At 40.6% G+C, this 19898-nt stretch overlaps 1 protein-coding gene across 1 annotated transcript in view; it reads right to left on the bottom strand.

The window, feature by feature from the left end:
* The window catches only part of SPIRE1 (spire type actin nucleation factor 1), a 377419-nt gene that overhangs the window by 176439 nt on the left and 181082 nt on the right, over positions 1-19898 (bottom strand). Inside the window, exon 5 of the mRNA XM_023724819.1 lies at positions 6258-6383. Coding sequence (XP_023580587.1) covers positions 6258-6383 — 126 coding nt within the window. The remainder of the gene's footprint in view (positions 1-6257; positions 6384-19898) is intronic.

The raw sequence follows: 19898 nt of genomic DNA, 5'->3' as shown, positions 1-19898 counted from the left end.
AAAAAAAAAAATTCTGTATGGGAGACTAACTTGAAATGTAATCTTCATTTAATTACAACAATTAAAAAAAAACACTGTGTGTAATGACTATTTAATGAAAAACTATTTTTTCTGTAAACCTTCATCTAAATTACAATTAAAAAAATATTTTGAGCCAAAAAAATATATATTAATAATGTAAATACTGAACATTAACAGCTAGATTACCAATTAGAAAATAAATCTGTGTTTTTAAGAGGACCATATATTAAAAAACACACACACACAAAACCAAAACTGTTGTCATCGAACTGATTCTGATTCAAAGCATCCTGAAATTCTATAACATTGAATTGTTTTCTCATGAAATCTCAAATTTAATATAAATTGTAATGTAAAACAGCATAAAATAACTTTATAGCAAATTTTTCTGGGTATGAATTTAAAATGGGTATCTGTATACATTTTGCCTACACAACAAAACTGGTATAAAAATGAGGAAAAGCTAAATGAATAGAACAAATGTTTAATCACATGAACTGTATTTTCTGCATAGAATTAATAGAATCTTAGCATATCTAGACCCCATCACTACCCTCTCCTACCCCCTTCCCCTTTAAAGATGAGTAAAGAAAAGCCTAGAAAAGGCTACATGACTGAAGAGGTCCCATGAATGAATACTGAATGGGAGAATAAGATTTACCAACAATAAAGGTGCTTTTACAAAGGACTGGTGTTAAGATAAATATTTTAAATTATAAAATATATAAAAGATGATTTATTTGCTTTAACAAGGAATTCTTCTGTTAAAAGATTCTCTTTAACCACTTACTTTTCTATACATCAAGTTTTCTTCTACTACAATAGATACAGTTACAGCTCTAATGTGAAACAATGTATTTACTTGAGAATTGGCGGGCAGGGGGTGGTGGTGGTAAGCACACTACATTCTCAACATGAAGGCAATGATGGTTAGAGCATGCTAGGGACGGCATCTAACAACAACAGAGACACACCAGAATAAAATCAACTGCCTTTCTAGTCTTAAAATTATTTTCTTATCTCAATCTTTAATATTTTTGACACTCTTGTCCTCTCTCATTTCATATCTCCCTCTTATTTCATACCTAAGCTTACCAAAATACCCTCCCCTTCTCCCATCCCATTTCTGTGCATATGTGGGCCACACACACCCACATTCTCTCATGAATCCTCTTCTCCCCCAACTCCAAGTTTTATTCTCTCTGGATCACATCGACTTCCTTTCCAAGCCTGCTCAGAAGCCTATATCAAAGTATACAGCTGCAAATGAAAGTATACAAGTATGATAAACACCGAGAACTTACTTCGATGGAGCCTAGTCAAATCAATTTTTCTAAACCTCAGTTTACTATTTGCAAAGCAGGATAATAATACAGAGGATTGTTATGAGGGTTAAGTGAGGTAAACAAGTGAGGCTACTTTATAAGCTGTATGAATATAATATAGGAAAGTATCAGGGACGAAAGCTTTAGGAACTGGTAAATAATTTCACTTAACAAAACTAGGGATTGATTATCAAGTTACCTAGATAGCAATGGGATAACACCATTAATATACTTCCTTTCTTCCAATAAAATAATTTTACATTTGAAACCACCAAGGTAAATTCTCCATTCTTCCCCAAAATAAGCTCACTAGCCATGTTTGTGTGTAGGCTTCTGGGCTACAATGGTTTCACTGGCAGTAGGGCAGGTGCTGTCTCTTCTTTTGTACAACCCGATGCACTAAATGGATTGCTCAGACAGTCCCAATGTTTATACTTACATGCAAGGATATCAAATAGCTTATGAGATACAGTAATACGTACTTCCTTTCAAGGATATCAAATTGCTTTTGAAACACAGTAACAGTGGATCTATCCAAATCTTCTCTACCATTCAGAGAATAACCTTATAAAGGATCACATTAACTGCTTAAGAAGGAAACCATCATGACATAGAAAAGAGATAGAATGAAAAAGAATTTGCTTTCTCAATGTGCTTTGGTAGCCAACTTCAATAAGTATAATTACCACTTTATAGAACAGCAATGACATTTGTAAGTAGATTATGGTTTTTATATTTAAAGAAATTATCAATTTAGTATATAAGTAATATAATATAATTAAATTATATAATTAATATAATTATATATGTATGAGCTAATGTGTATGAAAAATTTCTGTATTTCAAGAAAGCCTCATACATTGCAGAATAAAAGGAAATCCATTTGGACTCTGTAAAACTTTATTCCTAAAACCTTGGTGTTGATAGGCAATTCATGTGGCAGAAAATTTGTAATTAAATAGCATAGAATGTTCCTAAATGTCAGGATTTCCACATGCTTTACAGTCTGTCTTACTGGGACTATTAAATGAATTTTTATGGGTAAATTTAAAGAATAACAAGGGCTCTGAAAGACCTCATCTATACCGTCATCAAAGTTCTCATATTACATATTGGCCAGAATGTTTCCAATAAGTCAGAGATGCTTTCAAAACTAACTTTCAACCTGAAAAAAATCCTTGAAGTTATGGGAAAACAGGAATAATGTATAAAATAATTCAGTTCAGTTCAACAAACATTTCTAGAGAGTTTCCGATGTGCCACCTACTACATTTACCAAAAAACGAACAAACCAACCAACCCATTACTGTCAAGTCGATTCTGACTCATAGTGACCCTACAGGAAAGACAGAGCCCTGGCGGCACAATGGTTAAGAGTTTGGCTGCAACGAATAGATAGATGCACACCCATGTTCACTGCAGCTAGGTTCGCAATAGCAAAAACATGGAAAACAACCTAGGTGCCCATCAACGGATGAACGGATAAACAAATTATGGTATATTCACACAATGGAATACTATGCAACGATAAAGAACAACAATGAATCTGTGAAACATCTTATAACATGGAGGAATCTGGAAGGCATTATGCTGAGTGAACTTAGTCACAAAAGGACAAGTATTGTATAAGACCACTATTATAAGAACTCAAGAAAAGATTTAAACACAGAAGAAAACATTCTTTGATGGTTATGAGGGTAGGGAGGGGGAGAGAGGAGTACTCACTAACTAGATAGTAGACAAGAATTATCTTAGGTAAAGGGAAGGACAACACGCACTACAGTGGAAGTCAGCACAACGGGACTAAACCAAAGCTAAAAAGTTTCCTGAATACAAACACTTCGAGGGACAGAGTAGCAGGGGTGGGGGTCTGGGGACCATGGTTTCAGGGGACATCTAGGTCAACTGGCATAACAAGATTCATTAAGAAAATGTTCTGCATCCCACTCTGTTGAGTGGCGACTGGGGTCTTAAAAGCTAGCGAGTGGCCATCTAAGATGCATCAATTGGTCCCAACCCACCCGTAGCAAAGGAGAATGAAGAACACCAAAGATACAAGGAAAGTATTAGCCCAAGACACAGAAAGGTCCACATAAACCAGAGACTTCAACAGCCTGAGACCAGAAGAACTAGATGGTGCCTGGCTACCACCAATGACTGCCCTCGAGGAATACAATAGAGAGTCCCTGATGGAGAAGGAGAAAAGTGGGGTGCAGAACTCAAATTCTAGCAAAAAGACCAGACCTAATGGTCTGATTGAGACTGCAGGGACCCCGGAAGACATGGCCCCTGGACTCTGTTAGCCCAAAACTAAAACCATTCCCAAGGCTAATCTTCACACACAGATTAAACTAGACTGTGGGACATAAAATGATACTCGTGAAAAGTGTGCTTCTTAGCTCAAGTAGACGCATGAGAACAAATGGGCAGCTCCTTTCCAGAGGTGAGATGAGAAGGCAGAGAGGGTAAGGAGTTTGCTGAACAGACATGGGAAATCTGGGGTGGAGAGGAGGAGTGTGCTGTCACAGTACAGGGAGAGCAACTAGGGTCACATAACAATGTGTGTATACATTTTTGTATGAGAAACTAACTTGAATTCTAAACTTTCACTAAAAGTACAATTTAAAAAAAAAAAAAAGCATTTGGCTGCTAACCAAAAGGTTGGCAGTTCAAATCCATCAGTTGTTCCTTGGAAAACCTATGAGGTAGTTCTACTGCATCCTTCAGTGTCGCTATGAGTTGGGATGGACTCGACAACAGGTTAATATAAAGATGGAGCCCTCGTGGTGCAATGGTTACATGTTCAGCTGCTAACCATAAAGGTCAGTGGTTCAAACCCACCCAACAGCTCCAAGTGAGAAAAGACCTGGTGCTCTGCTCCCATAAAGATTACAGCCTAGGAAACCCATTGGGAAAGTTCTGCTCTGTCCTATAGGATCACCATGAGTTCGAACTGACTCGATGGCACACAACAACAGCAGAAGAGAGAATATTACCCATCCGACTCCAGTTCAGAGATACGAAGGTGTAGAGGAGAGAGCAGCTTCCCACAAGAGGGAAGCAAAAGTGGTCTGAGAAGAGGCTGAGGGTACTGAGGAGTTCATTGTGAAAACGGAGCATAATTTTCAGAGATAAGAATGGAGAAGTTTGAGAGGGAGATGAACAGAACAAGGAAAATAAGAGTAGAAAGAGAAGAAAAACAGGTATAGAACTGGTGCTATTGAGACCTAAATTTTGGATGGTGCCAGAGGGTGACAGGGATGAAAGATGTGGCTGTAACACCTCGTCCTCAAGGTTCCCAGCCTTAATATAAAGCTGTTTTGGGTATGTGAGAGCCAAGACTGAGAGCCCCAGAGTGTCAGACCGTGATATGTCCTTGCTGGTACTGACACACAGCCACAGATGATTCCAGGTACTCGTGGTTCTTTTACTGCATCCAAGAATTCTTTTTTATTTAAATAAATTTTGATACTGTTTAAAACCTCTTTGTGAATGCGTTTACGTATCTGGTAAAGCAAAGTTTTAATCAAGAGTAAAAACAAATTTTTAGAAGTCCACTGGGGTAGAGTACTAAAAATATTTATTAACATTGTTCTTTAAGCTCAGAAATGGTTTCCAGGAATGTCTGTGTTAGAAGGACTTTAAAAATCCATTTGATTTACTCTCCTAACCCCAAAGACTCTATTTCCACCCTAAAAATAGTTTGTTTCTCTGGGGAAGGCAAATACAACTTTAACAAGATGGAAAAGGCAATTACAATCTTCAAAAGCAATCTATTCTACTACTTCATAAACCTTAGCTGAGGAAGTGCTTTCAGTTGTTTGCTCAAAAGCTTTTGATCAAATTCCACTTTCTCTGGTTCTGTCCAAGAGGAATAGCTGGGAAATGATAAATTTGTAAGTATTCTTCAAATAACCTATAGTTTACCCTTTTCCGCCCTGCTGAAGACTTTCCTCTTGGGTCCAATTTGATAAAATCCTAAAGATTAGCCTATCATAAAATACAGCTTAAAGCTGTACCTTGGTTAGAGCAGAAGAATGATCAGGGTTCTTCCTAATACATATACAATGGCTTGAAGGGTGATCTAGCCAAGACACCTGCCACTTCCTTTTTGTCAGGGCTAATTAGTCTAACATGGCATGCCAGTTTACTGCTTTCCTTCCTCTCTTTCACACCTCACATATGTCCCTCCTGAAACAGTGTATCATGGTAAGTTTTAAACTAACTCTGTACTTTATCATAAAAGAAATGATAACCATTAGCTATCATTTACTGCTCTTACTCTGTGCCAGATACTATGCCAACTGTTTTACATAGAATCTCATTTAATCTTCACAACCATCTGTATAAAATAAAATATGGTGATCCACCTTTTAAAATAAGTTAGAATGAGCCCGTTTGGACTCTCGCGTAACATTTTTAACTCACAGACACTGATGAATAATAAATGAATAGCTAAAAAAAGATTCTGATTATCTGAGTATTAATCCCAACTTCCCTTATTAAATATTAAGTCAAACCCACTCTAAAATAGTTCAATTATCAGATGTGAGTGTCACCTCCTTTCTGAGTCCTCATCCCTTTTGAAAGAAGTACGAACATGTTTCCAAATGGACAAAAGAAAAAAGAGGGTGAAAAGCAAGTCATATATGAAATTGATTAAACTAATTTAGTAATATTTATTTCCCATTCGTAAGGAAGTTTTATGAAAATATTTGTTTTATAAAATACATTCACAGTACTGATATTTTGAAAAATATTTTTAATTTTGCCTAAGTGGCTTTTTTCCTAAATGCTTTTCAGCACAAATCAGAAGGATGTAAATACATGTTTTAAAATAATATGATAGACACTGTCGAAAATAGTTTTATCTTTCACAATGCCAAGAAATATCATAGCAGTAGTACTTACCTCCTTTGCACTCTTAATTTTAGTCAGAAAGGTGTACAGCTCCATTGTTTCTGCAAACAGTGCCCGACATACTGCCTGATAATGATTTGGAGCCTCTGATTCAGTTGGGAGATGAGCAGCACATAACTACAAGGAGGAAATTAAAATGACAGTGCTTATTTGTTATTTTGGGGTTTTGGTACCTTAAAAACTGACACACTTGTTATATCCATATTTTCGTATCAGAAAGCAAGGCAATTCCGATCATCAAAGGCTTAATACATCATAAGACCATCAGTAAGGTCTATAAAATTATGTGGGAAAAGTGGGCCACTAACACAAGATCCAACAGCACATATGAGCTTACTGGAATCAGTTAGCTGTTATTTAAAAATTATCAGAGATATGTCAAAATTTTCATTGGGAGCAGAAACAGTACTACGATGTATTGAGTATTAATCATAACTCAGGTATTTTAACAGCTATTATGTACTGAGATAGATACATTCATTCATTCAGGAGGTCCCCGGTTGGCACAGTTTGTGCTCAATTACTAAAGGCCAAGAAGCTATGGTGGTGCAATGGTTAAGCAGTTGGCTGCTAAATGAAATGTCAGTGGTTTGAACCCACCAGCCACTCTGAGGAAGAAAAGACCTGGTGGATCTGCTACTGTAAAGATTAGAGCCTAGAAAACCTCATGGGGCAGTTCTACTCTGTCACATTAGGTTGCTACGAGTTGGAACTGACTCGCCAGCACACAACTACAGTGGTTTGAACCCACCAGTAGCAACGTGGAAGAAAGACCTAGTGGTCTGCTCTGTAAAGATTACAGCCAAGAAAACCCTACAGAGAAGTTCTATTCTATTACAAATGTGGTCATCATGAATTGGAATTGATTCAACAGCAGTAGGTTTGGTTTATTTTTTTAATTTACTGAGTATTTATCATCTGCTAAGTATTATATTTGACATGTCAAATACAACATGACAGCATACTATCATTTACTTCTCAGTACTCATTGCCACCGAGTCGATTCCGACTCATAAGGACCCTACAGGACACAGTAGAACTGCCCCATAGGGTTTCCAAGGAGCGGCTGGTGGATTCGAACTGCTGACGTTTTGGTTAGCAGATGAGTTCCTAACCACTGGGTAACCAGGGCCCCTACTCCTCAATATAAGCCTGAATTATCCCATTTTACAGTGAAGGAAACTGAGACTAAGAAGAACCCAGTGACTTACCCAAAGTTAGGCATACGCATTAAAAAGCTATAAATTTTCCCTGAATTTTTTACTATTATTCAGTAAATCTGACACTAATACACTTGCTGAAAATATACATTTTGTTATATTTTAATGATTTCTGTTGAAAAGTAAAACATGTTGTCTTAGTTATCTAATGCTGCTATAACAGAAATACCACAAGCGGATGGCTTTAACAAAGAGAAATTTATTTCCTCACAGTAAAGTAGGCTAAACTTCCAAATTCAGGGCATCAGCTCCAGGGGAAAGCTTTCTCTCTCTATCGGCCTTCTCATCAATCTTCCCCTGGACTAGAAGCTTCTCCGTGTAGGGACCCTGGGTCCAAAGGATGCACTCTGCTCCAGGCACTGCTTTCTCGGTGGTATGAGGTCCCCAATTCTCTGCTTGCTTCCCTTTCCTTCTATCTCCTGTAAGATAAAAGGTGGTGCAGGCAACACTCCAGGGAAACTCCCTTTACACTGGATCAGGGATGTGAGCTGGGGAAGGGCAGTGTTGCAATCCCACCCTAATCCTCTTTAATGTAAAATTACAATCACAAAATGGAGGACAACCACACAATACTGAGAATCATGGCCTAGCCAAATCGATACACACATTTTTCTGCGGACATAATTCAATCCATGACAGATGTCTTTGTATTCTGTAGTATCTTTCACAATGTAGCTTTTTGTTGCTTTAATTTGTAATAAGCTTCTTATGCATTTTAACAGTCTTTTATAAAATACATTCTCAAAAAAAAAATATTGAGTTTGAGTAGATAACCATTTCAACAGTATCAAAGACAGCCTAAGAACTGATTCATTAGGAATCACAAAAGCAAAACTCTCACAAGTTTACTTTTTATCCACAGAGCTACCTGTGTAAAGAGTATATTTCTCAATTATGTTTTTATACAGCAAACAGCTTCCAATATAGAACTATAATTTCCAACATAATTAAACTGCTAGGACTAATCGCTTAATTTTATATCAACTATGTAATTTGAAAAATGGTATAACCCAACTGCTTTCAAAATTTTCAACTGTAACTCATAGTATGAAATACATTTTACACAAGGACTCAAACACATGCATATGTATATGTTACATACACAAAAAATTCGAGAAAAAATTTCCACGCCCAACTGATTTCATAACCCATTAATAGGTTATCTGCCATATGAAAAACACTGGTGAAAAGATAATAACTAGGTCTAAAAATGTTTTTAAAAATGCAAATGACGTGATTTTACATATAGAAGATCCTAAAGAAGTCACAAAAACTATTAGAGCTAATAAACTATTTCAGCAAAGTTGCAGGATACAAGATCAACACACAAAAAACAGTTGTATTCCTCTACACTAGCAATGAACTATCCCAAAAGAAAATTAAGAAAAACAATTGCACTTGCAATAGCACCAAAAAGAATAAAACACTTAAGGAATAAAGGTAACCAAGGAAGTGTAAGAATTCTACACTAAAAACTACAGAACTTTTTTGAAAGAAATTAAAGAAGATCTAAATAAATGGAAAGACATCCCATGTTCATAGATTGGAAGACTTAATATTGTTACTAACAATACAATACACCCCAAAGCAATCTCCAAATTCAATGCAATCCCCCTATCAAAATCATAACAGCCTTTTTTTGGAAAATGGAAAAGCTGATCCTCAAATTCATATGGACTTTAAAGGGGCCCTGGACAGCTAAAACCATCATGAGAAAGAACAAAGTAGGTGGACTCACATTTCCTGATTTCGAAACATCACAAAGTTACAGTAATCAGACAGTACTAGTACTGTCATACAGGCAGACATAAAGACCAATGGAAGAGAACTGAGAGTTGAAAAATAAACCCATACATCTATAGCCAATTAATTTTTTAACAAGTGTGTCAAGACCATTCAATGGGTAAGAACAGTCTTTTCAAAAAATGGTGCTGGGACAACTGGATAGCTAAATGCAAAAGAATGAAGTTAGACACCTATGCAAAAATTAACTCAAAATAGATCAAATACCTAAATATAAGAACTAAAACCATAGAACTCTGAGAAGAAAACAGAGGAGTAAAATTTCAAGACCGTGGATTTGACAATGGCTTTTTACGTATGACACCAAAAGCATAAGCAACAAAAGAAAAAAGCGATAAACTGGAATTTAAAAAAATTAAAAAGTTGTGTACATCAGAGGACGCCATCAATAGAGGGAATAGACAACCCACAAAATAGGAAAAACATTTGGAAATCTTATTCTGATAAGGGTCTAGTATGCAGAATATATAAAAAAAAACTCCTGCAACTCAGCAACAAAAAGACAAACAACCCAATTTAAAAATGGCCAAAGGACCTGAACAGACACTTCTCCAAAGAAGATATACAAATGACCAGCAAGCACATAAAAACATACCCAATGTCAACAGTCAACAGACAAATGAAAATCAAAATCACAATGAGATACCATCTTATGTCCAAGAGGATGGCCATAAAACAAAACAAAACAAAAAACCCAGAAAACAGTAAGTACTACAAAGACGTGGAGAAACTGGACCCCTCATACATTGCTGATGGGAATGTAAAATGATGTAGCTGCTGGGGAAAACAGTTTGGCAGTTCCTCAATAAATTTAATCTAGAATTATCATATAACCCAGCAATTCTAGACCTAGGTTTATTTGCAAAAGAACTGAAAGCAGGTGTTCAAACAAAAACTTGTACATGTAGCAACATTATTCATAACAGCCAAAACGTGGAAACAATCCAAATGTCCATCAACTGCTCAACAGAGAAACAAAATGTAGTATACCCATACAATGGAACAGTTATTTGGTGTTAAAAGAATGAAGTCTGGCGGTTCCTCAAAAAGTTAAACATAGAACATATAACCCAGCAATCCCTATCCTAGGTTATACCAAAAACATGAAAAGCAGGAACGCAAACAGAAACCTGTACACCAATGTTTACTGCAGCACTGCTCACAATAGCCAAAATGTGGAAACAACCTGTATATCCACCAACAGATGAATGGATAAACAAAATATGGTATGTGTAGGTTAAGATTGTGTGTCAACTTGGCTGGGCCATGATTCTCAGTGTTTTAATGTGATCACTCCCATGATTGAATATGCTGTGAGTAGCCAATCAGATGAAAGTGAGTCTCCTTCGGGGTGTGGCCTGCATCTGAATATAAGCAGACGTTCTGGCTTTTTGCTTACTCTGGATCCTGCAGCTGCCTCCTGTCATCTGTCTCTGGTTCTTGGGACTTGAGCTGTCAGCTTATCTGCTGGACTTGGAATTTGTCAATCTTCAAAACCTGTAGGCAGAACCCTGCTCTCTGACCTGCCAATCTTGGGTTCACCAGCCCCTGCAGCTATGTGAATCAGGAGAAACCCTGACGCCTTGCCTGCCGATCTTGGAATTCATCAGCCTTCACAGCCTGTGAGTGGAAGTGCTGTTCTCTGACCTGCCAATCTTGGGCTCACCAGCTTCTGCAGCTGCGTGACTTGGGAGAGGCCTCTACCCTGATCCACAGATTTGGGACGTTCTAGCCTCTACAACTGTGTGAGCTGTTTCCTTGATATAAATCTCTCTATATATATATATTTATACCCTTTACTGGTTTTGCTTCTCTAGAGAACCCAGCCTAAGAAATCTGATACTGAGAGTGGGGTGCTGCCCTAACAGATACCTAAAATGTGGAAGTGGTTTTTAAACTGTGAATGGATAGAGGTGCAGCAGCAGCAGCGGACCGGAAGCAGCAGAGAACCAGCAGCAGCAAAACCAGGAGACCAGAGCGAGATGGTGCTGGAGCCGACACACGGAGTGAGAGAGCTGAGTGCCTGTGTGCAGGAGGCTTCCTGGCAGAGTGGGGTGCCTCTGGGCACTTATCAGTGGAGGTAGGCTTGCTGACTCACAGAGCAACCGAGCTGAGTGCCTGTCCACAAGGGGTTACCTGGCTGAGTGGGGGGCCTCTGGACACTTACTGATAGAGCTACCAAGCTTTGGAACACTTGCCCCAGCAGGACAGATGTGGGCATGAGGCCCAAGGGCTGAGCGGCCACAGGAAGCAGAAGCTGAAGAGACAAGGAAGACAAGAAGCTGAGCTGCCTCAGTCTCAAAAGGTACGGCCATGATCTCAGGGGATTCAAAGGGTGGAGCCATGGCCTCTGGTGTTTGTAAGGGTAGAGGTGTCACTCCGATGGACTAAGAGAATGGTGCACCTAAAGCTGAGTGAGCAGAGTTGCCATCTCAGTGGGCCTGGAAGGCGGAGCTGAAGCCCAGGGCCAAGTCTCTGAATCCAGAGACTGTGGCCAATACCTAGAGTCTGGAGGGCAGGGCTATTGTGTGAATGGTCTCAGAGAACAGAAGATTATTTTCAAAGCCCCGAGGGCTAATGCAATGTGTTCTGCTGACTTGCTTGGTGCCTGTTATCCCTTCTTCTCCTCCAGTTTCTCCCATTTGTAATGGAAATGTCTAGCTTTACCTCTTCTGCCATTGTACCTTTGGAAGCAGATAACTTGTATTCTAGATTTCACAGATGAAGAGGAATTTTTGGATTTTGGACTTAGAGTTAAGATGTTTGCTGTGATACGATCAGATGAATATGTTTTGCACGTTGCAAGGACATGAATTTTGGGGGGCCAAAGGATGGAGTATCATGGATTGAACTGTGTCCCCCAAAAATATCTGTCAGCTTGGCTAGGTCATGATTCTCAGTATTGTATGATTGTGTACCATTTTGTAAATCTAATGTGATTTCCTTATGTGTTGTAAACTCTATCACTATGATGAGGTTATACTGATAAGGTTTACAGGATTAGATAGTGTCTTAATCCAATCTCTTTTGAGATATAAAAGAGAGAAGCAAGCAGAGACATATGGGAACTTCATACCACCAAGAAAGCAGTGCCAGGAGCAGAGCGCGTCCTTTGGACCTGAGGCTCCTATGCAGAGAAGCTCCCAGACCAAAGGAAGATTGATGACACGGACCCTCCTCCAGAGCCAACGGAGAAAGCATTACCCTGGAGCTGACGCCTTGAATTTGGACTTGTAGCCTACTGGATTTTGAGAGAATAAACTTCTCTTTGTTAAAGCCATCCACTTGTGGTATTTCTGTTAGAGCAGCACTAAATAACTAAGACATGGCACATACATACAACGGAATACTACTCAACCATAAAGAGATGATACATGCTACAACATGGATGAACCTTGAAAACATGCCGAGTGAAGTCATAAATGACCAAATATTGTATGATCCCATTTATATGAAATAGGCAAATGTATAGAGACCAAAGCTTATTAGTGGTTATTAGGGGTGAGAGGAAGGGGGAGATGGAGTCATTGCTTAGGGGGCACTGATTTTCTGTTACTGGTGGTGGAAAAATTTGGAGAAGGGTAGTGGTAACGGTTTGTACATCATGATGAACATAATGTCACTGAATTATACATGTAAAAGCTGTTAAATTGGCAAATATTTTACTATATATATTTTTACTACACATACAAAAAGAAAGGAATGAAGTACTGATACATGCTACAGCATGGATAAATGCCAAAAAAATTGTTAAGTGAAAAAAGCCAGACACAGAAGACCACATATTGTATGAGTAATTCCATTTATATGATGTCTCCAAAACAGGTAAATCTATAGAAATTGAATGAAGATTGGTAGTTGTCAGAGGCTGTGGGAAGGGGAGAGTAGAGGAGTGGCTGCTTAATGGGTATGGAGTTTCCATTTGGGGTGATGAAAAGGTTCTGGAACTAGATAGTGGTGATGACTGCACAATACTGTGAACGTACTTAATGACACTAAATTGTATACTTTAAAATACTTAAAACGGTAAATTTTATGCGTATTTTACAATCTAAAAAATATTTATAAAATATTTAACAAAAAACAATGAAATTCTATGAAGTTTACATTGAAAATTTGAATATGCACTTTTTAAAATAATAAGTAGTATCTACATGGCACTTCTCAGCTATTAGTACTGATGTAAAATGGTAGTAGTGGAGGTCAGACATACCTCCAACCATCTTACCATTCTGACACCAGTCGTCCCTCCCACAATACTCTCTACTTCTCTGCTGGGTCAGATAATTCTTTGCAATGGCCACACAGAACTCACAGACCATACTTATGGTTAAATGGTTTACTAAGGAAGTAACAGGGTACAACTCGGGAGCAGGATCAGCAGGCTACAACTCAGGATCAGAATAAGAAAGCATGCAGGCAAAGTCTAAAAGTCTCCCCTGAAGTGGAGACCATGCCTCCCCTCTTCAGTACAGGACAGCTCTCAGCTCCTCTTGGCCGTGCAAGCGAAAGACCCTACTCTCTGCCGTGCACACCCCCTCTTGGCCATACAGGGCTCCTCTCAGCCCCTCCTGGCCACTGTACTCCAGTTAAGCAGTGTCTCCCCCTTAGTCCACTCTTTTGGTTACAACTTTAAAAATTACTGCTTTTATAATCACAATTAACCTTGTTAACAATAAACATTCACAACTGAATCATATAATTGTATCAGCATCTTCCCCCACCTTCTCTTCCTCAGATCCATCAGGAAAAGAGTAATCTATTCTGTGGGGATTCTCCCTTGTTCCCCACATTTTGAGTCTAAGTACACTCACAAAAGCGTGTAAGCCAGCCACTTCATTTTAGATAGCCAATGTTTAAACTGCCCATCCCTATCAAACCAGTACTCTGAGGAGACAAGCATGTTCCTCAGTCTGAAGAATCTACAGTTCCAGTTGGAACACTGCAAAGTTCAGTTCAGGGCAAGCCATCAAACTGCAGCAACCTATACCAACACACAGTGTCAAACATCACTCTCCTCCCCCATCTGGTCAGGGTTTGGTCAGTTCTTTCCTAGCCACCGTGAGCTAGGTTAGTGTGTACCAGCCATAGGCCGGAAGTCCACACAACTCCCTGCACTTCAGACCAGCCAGCCTCTTCTCTCTCTTTCTCATCCCTAGCCACCTATGGCTAGGCCACCAAGTGCCAACAGAACAAACTTAGCCCATCTCTTCATCTCCCCCACTTCCACTCATCTTCTGGACTCAGGTGGTCCTCTCAAGTGAGCATACCAGGCTATCTACTTGATGGCTTCCATTAACTTCCAGTCCTGAAAAGGGGTTCTTCTGATGGGCAATGACATGTCTTATTCAACACACCTTTCAGAGTCCATATGGCTGTGCTCCATATAAACATCCTTTTACTGTGCATCCACCAAGCAGCTCTTTGGTCAATCAAGCATTCAATCACTGTGGTACTTTCAATCAAAGTCTAATATAACTGTTTCTCAAATTCAAGTCTCTTGGTCTCACAAGTTTTTGCCATAAGCCCCATTTACTATTTCCTCTTTTAGCATATCCAATCAAATACAGTCATGAGTCACTTAACATCCACAACACATTCTGTGAAACGAGACGTTATATGATTTGGATGTTATGCAAACACCATATTATTTTCAGGCAATCCCCAGGTTATGCGTCCAACTCTGCTCCCTGTTCCGCCGGCCTGAGGAGCAGGAGCAGTCCACGCCCAGCAGTCCTCGCCATCGCCTAACTGCTGGACGAAACCTGAGAGCTGTGTCCACCGGATACAGCAGGCTGGCCTTGCTGGGTTTTCGGCTGCAGGTCAGGCAGAAGCTGTGCCAGCAGTCACACTGGGACTTTGCACACGTCTGGGTGCAGGGTGAGGGGCTGACAGGTAGTGTGTAGAGGTGGCAACAGAGACTGGGCAGGAAGCAGGTGTGCAGGTGCTGGGAGCATGGCTGGTGGTGGTGGCCCTCACTGCCACTGCCCTGTTGGTACAGTAGCTTCCTGATCATGTGCAGCCGCTGCTGCCATCCAGAGCCAGGACCCCACGAGCTCACCGGGCGCAGGTGGTGCCCTCGGCAGCCACTGCCTTGCACTGGGAGTGAATGGCTGCACAGATGTGGAGTGGGTGAATAAATCCAGGAGGAGGAGGCACTGTGGAGACTGGGATGTGCCCTGGAGCACCACTGTTCCTTCACTCTAGGAGTTTGGGGTATTTAAAACCATTAGGGGGAAATAATAAATGAAAGGAGAACAGTTTTCTCTTAGAGAGGGGTAAAAAACCTTATGGGACTATCTTAGTCATCTAGTGCTGCTCTAGCAGAACTACCACAAGTGGATGGCTTTAACAAAGAGAAGTTTATTGTCTCACAGTCTAGTAGGCTACAAGTCCAAATTCAGGACATCAGCTCCAGGGGAACGCTTTCTCTGTTGGCTGTGGAGGAAAGTCTGTGTCATCAATCTCCCTTTGGTCTGGGAGCTTCTCTGCGCAGGAACCTCAGGTCCAAAGGACACGTTCTGCTCCCGGCACTGCTTTCTTGGTGGTATGAGGTTCCCATGTGTCTCTGCTCGCTTCTCTCTTTTATATCTCTAAAGAGATTGCATTAAGACACTATCTAATCTTGTCAACCTCATCAGTATAACCTCATCGCAGGATAGAATTTACAACACATAAAGAAATCACATCAGATTACACAATCATACAATACTGGGAATCGTGACCCAGCCAAGCTGACAGATATTTTTGGGGGACACAACTCAGTCCATGACAGGGACCATGCACATATATGCAGTCAGATGTTGCCTGAATGGATGTTATGTGGTGTATGACTGTACTGCCCAAAGGGCGGAGTTACACACTATTTTGTTTTGTTTTAAATATTCATTTCCATAACACACTCAGGTCTGTTCTACAACATCACGTAGGGAAAACATTCCTTCAGTAAGACAAATACAGTACATTCAGATAAACACATAACATTTCAGTTTCATTTTCTGTTTTTCATTCTCTATCTTACCTATTTGTAAGCATTTGACCTGAAGTCTCTGGCTAGGTTAAAGCAGAAGGTCCTGGCCTCCTATCAGTCATCTTGCTTAACTTGCTGAGCTTTCAATCCCAAGTCACTCCAGATGCAGCTTCTATCCACTGCTGCCCATTACATCTCTTACTTTCCTATTAGCCATTACAGATAGCGACAACCAAAAGAACCATCCGAGAATAAAAAGTTTCTCATCCCATTCTCATTTATCCTTCTTCTTCCAAAACCCCATGTTTCTATGAGTCAGGAGCCACTGCAAAGACTCCCACTTCTGACACAAACTGTGAAATGGTACCAGTAGTGTCATGGGGGATAATGACAATGAAGATCAGCCCAAAGCTGATCCCTATGAGGTGAAGGTCAGGCATACTTCAAATCTCCAAACTTTTTACCAATTCTGACACCAGCCATCCTTCCCACAGCACTCTCTCTGTGCAGGCCTCCTCTCGGTCCCCTGGGGACAGGCTTCCTCTTGGCCCACTCAGGACAGGCTTCCTTTGGCCATGCATGCTCCATCTCAGCCATGCATGCCTCTCTGCTTCTGTCCTCCCTGCCAGAGGCCACTCCATTAATAACTGACCTACCTCATAGCCACTGTAGCAGTTTTGTTCAGCTCTCTTGGCTGCATTCCTAGCAGCAGGTTTCTGTTGTCACCACCAACTATGCTGCAAGGCCCCTTCCACACGGGTACTGCTGAGCCTGCTGCATTCCGCCTTCCAGGCCTGTCGTTACAGGCTCTGCCACAGGGCCTCTTCTGGGACTGTTTTTAGTATTACAGCCCTTGATCTATGTTACAGCTCTTTTAGAAGGTTCCTCACCTCCTCTCCCTCTGCTTCTCTCTTTTTGCCTCTCTTGCCTTTTCTCCTTTTTCCCACTTCCTTCACTTTGTGTCTGCCTAACGTCTTTAGGGTTGGCTGTATATATACCCAAACTCCTGGTCAATTTCAAGGCATGGCCCTCCCATCAGGGCCGCGAACTGACCAATCCCCTCTCAGTAGGCAACAGACATTTCATTTGAATAATACATTGAGTAATCCCTGCAAGCCGCTCGTATCAATCACAAGGCAGGCTGCAGCCCAGATCCCGACAAAAAGCATCAAACCATGAAGTTGTTTATACCTTGCCCGGGAAAGGTTAATCACCCTGAACAAAAGCAACGAACCCTCTGGGGTAGGAAACTTGGGCAAAGGTAACTCTTCAGGGTTTAGGGGAAAAATCTCTCAAGCTGTTTTTCCAAAGAACCAAGGCAAAAGTCCACATAAGGGAACTCATTTCACCACAACTGCCATCAGCAAACACATACAGAAAGCAGATTCAACTATCCAACAGTGTTTTGGGCGCCCCTATATTTTCAGGAGGTGGCAAGCCTCTGACATTTGCTTAAGACCCACTGATGATAAATTCATCCATTACTTTCTGGGCAACCCATGAAATCAATGAGCTAAGACAGTAATATTCCTATCTCTGGCTAAATTTCTATTGCCAAACAGGAAATATCTAATAGGTATGCTTGACAGAAATTACCCAAGTTCCAAGAGATATAATTTACCTTTGGGGCATTTTAAGTATTAGGGACTCCAAGGAAAACAGAAGCAATTTGAGATTCAAAGCTACTGTATAATGACCTTAACTGTGAGTGTGAACATCCATGGTGTGTTTTGTACATTGGGAACTAGCAAGGGGAGAGCTGACATCTCTATATCCCACTGTAAACATCACAGTGAGTGGGGTGTGAAAGAGGTATAGTACAAACAAGAGGTTTCCCCAACTCATTTGTTTTTGCCCTGAATTCTAAGCCACTTCATGCATTCACTCAAATGATCATTCAACATTTACTGAGCATCTATTACCATGTGCCAGTATCACTAAAAGGGATGAAGATTCACAGATGAATTATATAACCCCTGGTAAGGGGTACATGGTTCTTACAGAGTACTACTGCAAAGTTAACTGTTAGCAACTCTCCCAAGAACAATCTAGTATTATACATCAAAAATCTGAAAAATATATATATAACGTTGGACAGTAATCTACCTTCAGAAATTCATCCTATGGAAATACTCTTTAAAAACGCACACCGAGTGACTACTGGGCAACACGGCGCTATAGTTAGAAACGCCACGCCGTCCCTCCCCAGCAAAGATCAGAAAAACTAAGTCAAACAGACTCACATGTCAATCCTGGAATCCTAAGCAACAAATGAAGAGATAAAGAACTCAGCCAAGCACCAAATGGATTAAGAAACTGACCGAGAACAGAGAGCAAGGAGGGATACATGCAGAGGTCCCCTATCAGCTAACACAGCACAGATCCGCCACCTTGGACTCCTATCGGAGATCAGCGAACAAGGGGTATGAGAAAGCATTTTCACGGAGCTTCTAGCAGGAGACAGAACAACTGGTAACAAGCAACATAAGCTGTCCCAGTCTCCACCTTTCTTCATCCCCAACTTAACCTCCTCGGCTTCTTGCAGCCACAGTCTCTTGGCCAGAAAACATCAGCTTCACCTTGGTATCGCTTGATTCCACCCGCCTGAACTGGCTAACCTCCGGAGTGCCTTTTGTTGGCTGCTGGGGTTGCTTTCTTCCGCTTCTTTACATTTCTTCCTAATCTCTCTCCGCCTCCCAATCCTTTCTCTCAAATACCTGGCTCCGTGCACCATCTTTACTTCTTCCTGAAAGGCAGAAAGACACTGCCTGACTGTGAAACTGCTTCCCGGCCTGTGCCACTACGCTGTTGGGAATGCTCGGGCTTTTTTGTTTGTTTGTTTGTTTGCTCTGATTTGTTCTGTTTTAATTTGTTTGTTTGTTTGTTTTCCTTTCTTTTTCTTGGCGTGGTAGCCCTTTCTAGCCGGGCAGTACCACGCAGCTTGGAAGCCACTCCCTTACTCTGCACAGAGGCACAGGGACATCCCTGGGGGCGTTTCTTTTTTCTTGTGTTTTGGGGTTTTTTTTGTTCTGGTTGTTGGTTCTTTTTTGTTTCTTTGTTTTGTTTTCTTCTCTCTCTTATTCCTTTTTATCTTTCTTCAGTTCCAGTTTCTTGATTTATTCATATTTTCTTTTACCCTTTTGCTTTTCTTTGTTTTTCCCCATTTCTCAGTCTCTCAACTCTCCACTCCAATAGCAAGCTCCCTTAGCACTCTTTTCTGTTTGTGTGTATGTTTTTGGCTCTTATTCCTCTCTCCTCGACTCTCATCTTTCCCATACCCATCGTAGCTCCACACATTACAATCTACCCCTTCCTTCCTGCCTACCTGCACTGTGTGCTGAACATCACACTCCCAAGCAGCACAGGCACGGCCTACTGGAACCTGCCCTGCACAGATTCCCAGTCCACACTGTCAGCTCTGGTATGTGCCACAAACAACAGGTCCCAGCAACTCCCCTTCAGCTGGACCAGCCCTGCTGTACCATACCTGAGTGACTGACCTTGCCCACTGGAGAAGGAGGTGAAAAGTATCATGCCCACAGAAGAGCAAACAAAAACGAATGCACAGCCTGCCGGCTCAGACATAACCAAATAAAACAAAAAGGCAGGATGAAACAAACAAATCTACAATCAATAAAC

This window comes from Trichechus manatus, unplaced genomic scaffold (assembly GCF_000243295.1).
Source record: "Trichechus manatus latirostris isolate Lorelei unplaced genomic scaffold, TriManLat1.0 scaffold00262, whole genome shotgun sequence".
NCBI lineage: Eukaryota > Metazoa > Chordata > Mammalia > Sirenia > Trichechidae > Trichechus > Trichechus manatus.
This window is presented reverse-complemented; position numbering and strand designations above follow the sequence as displayed.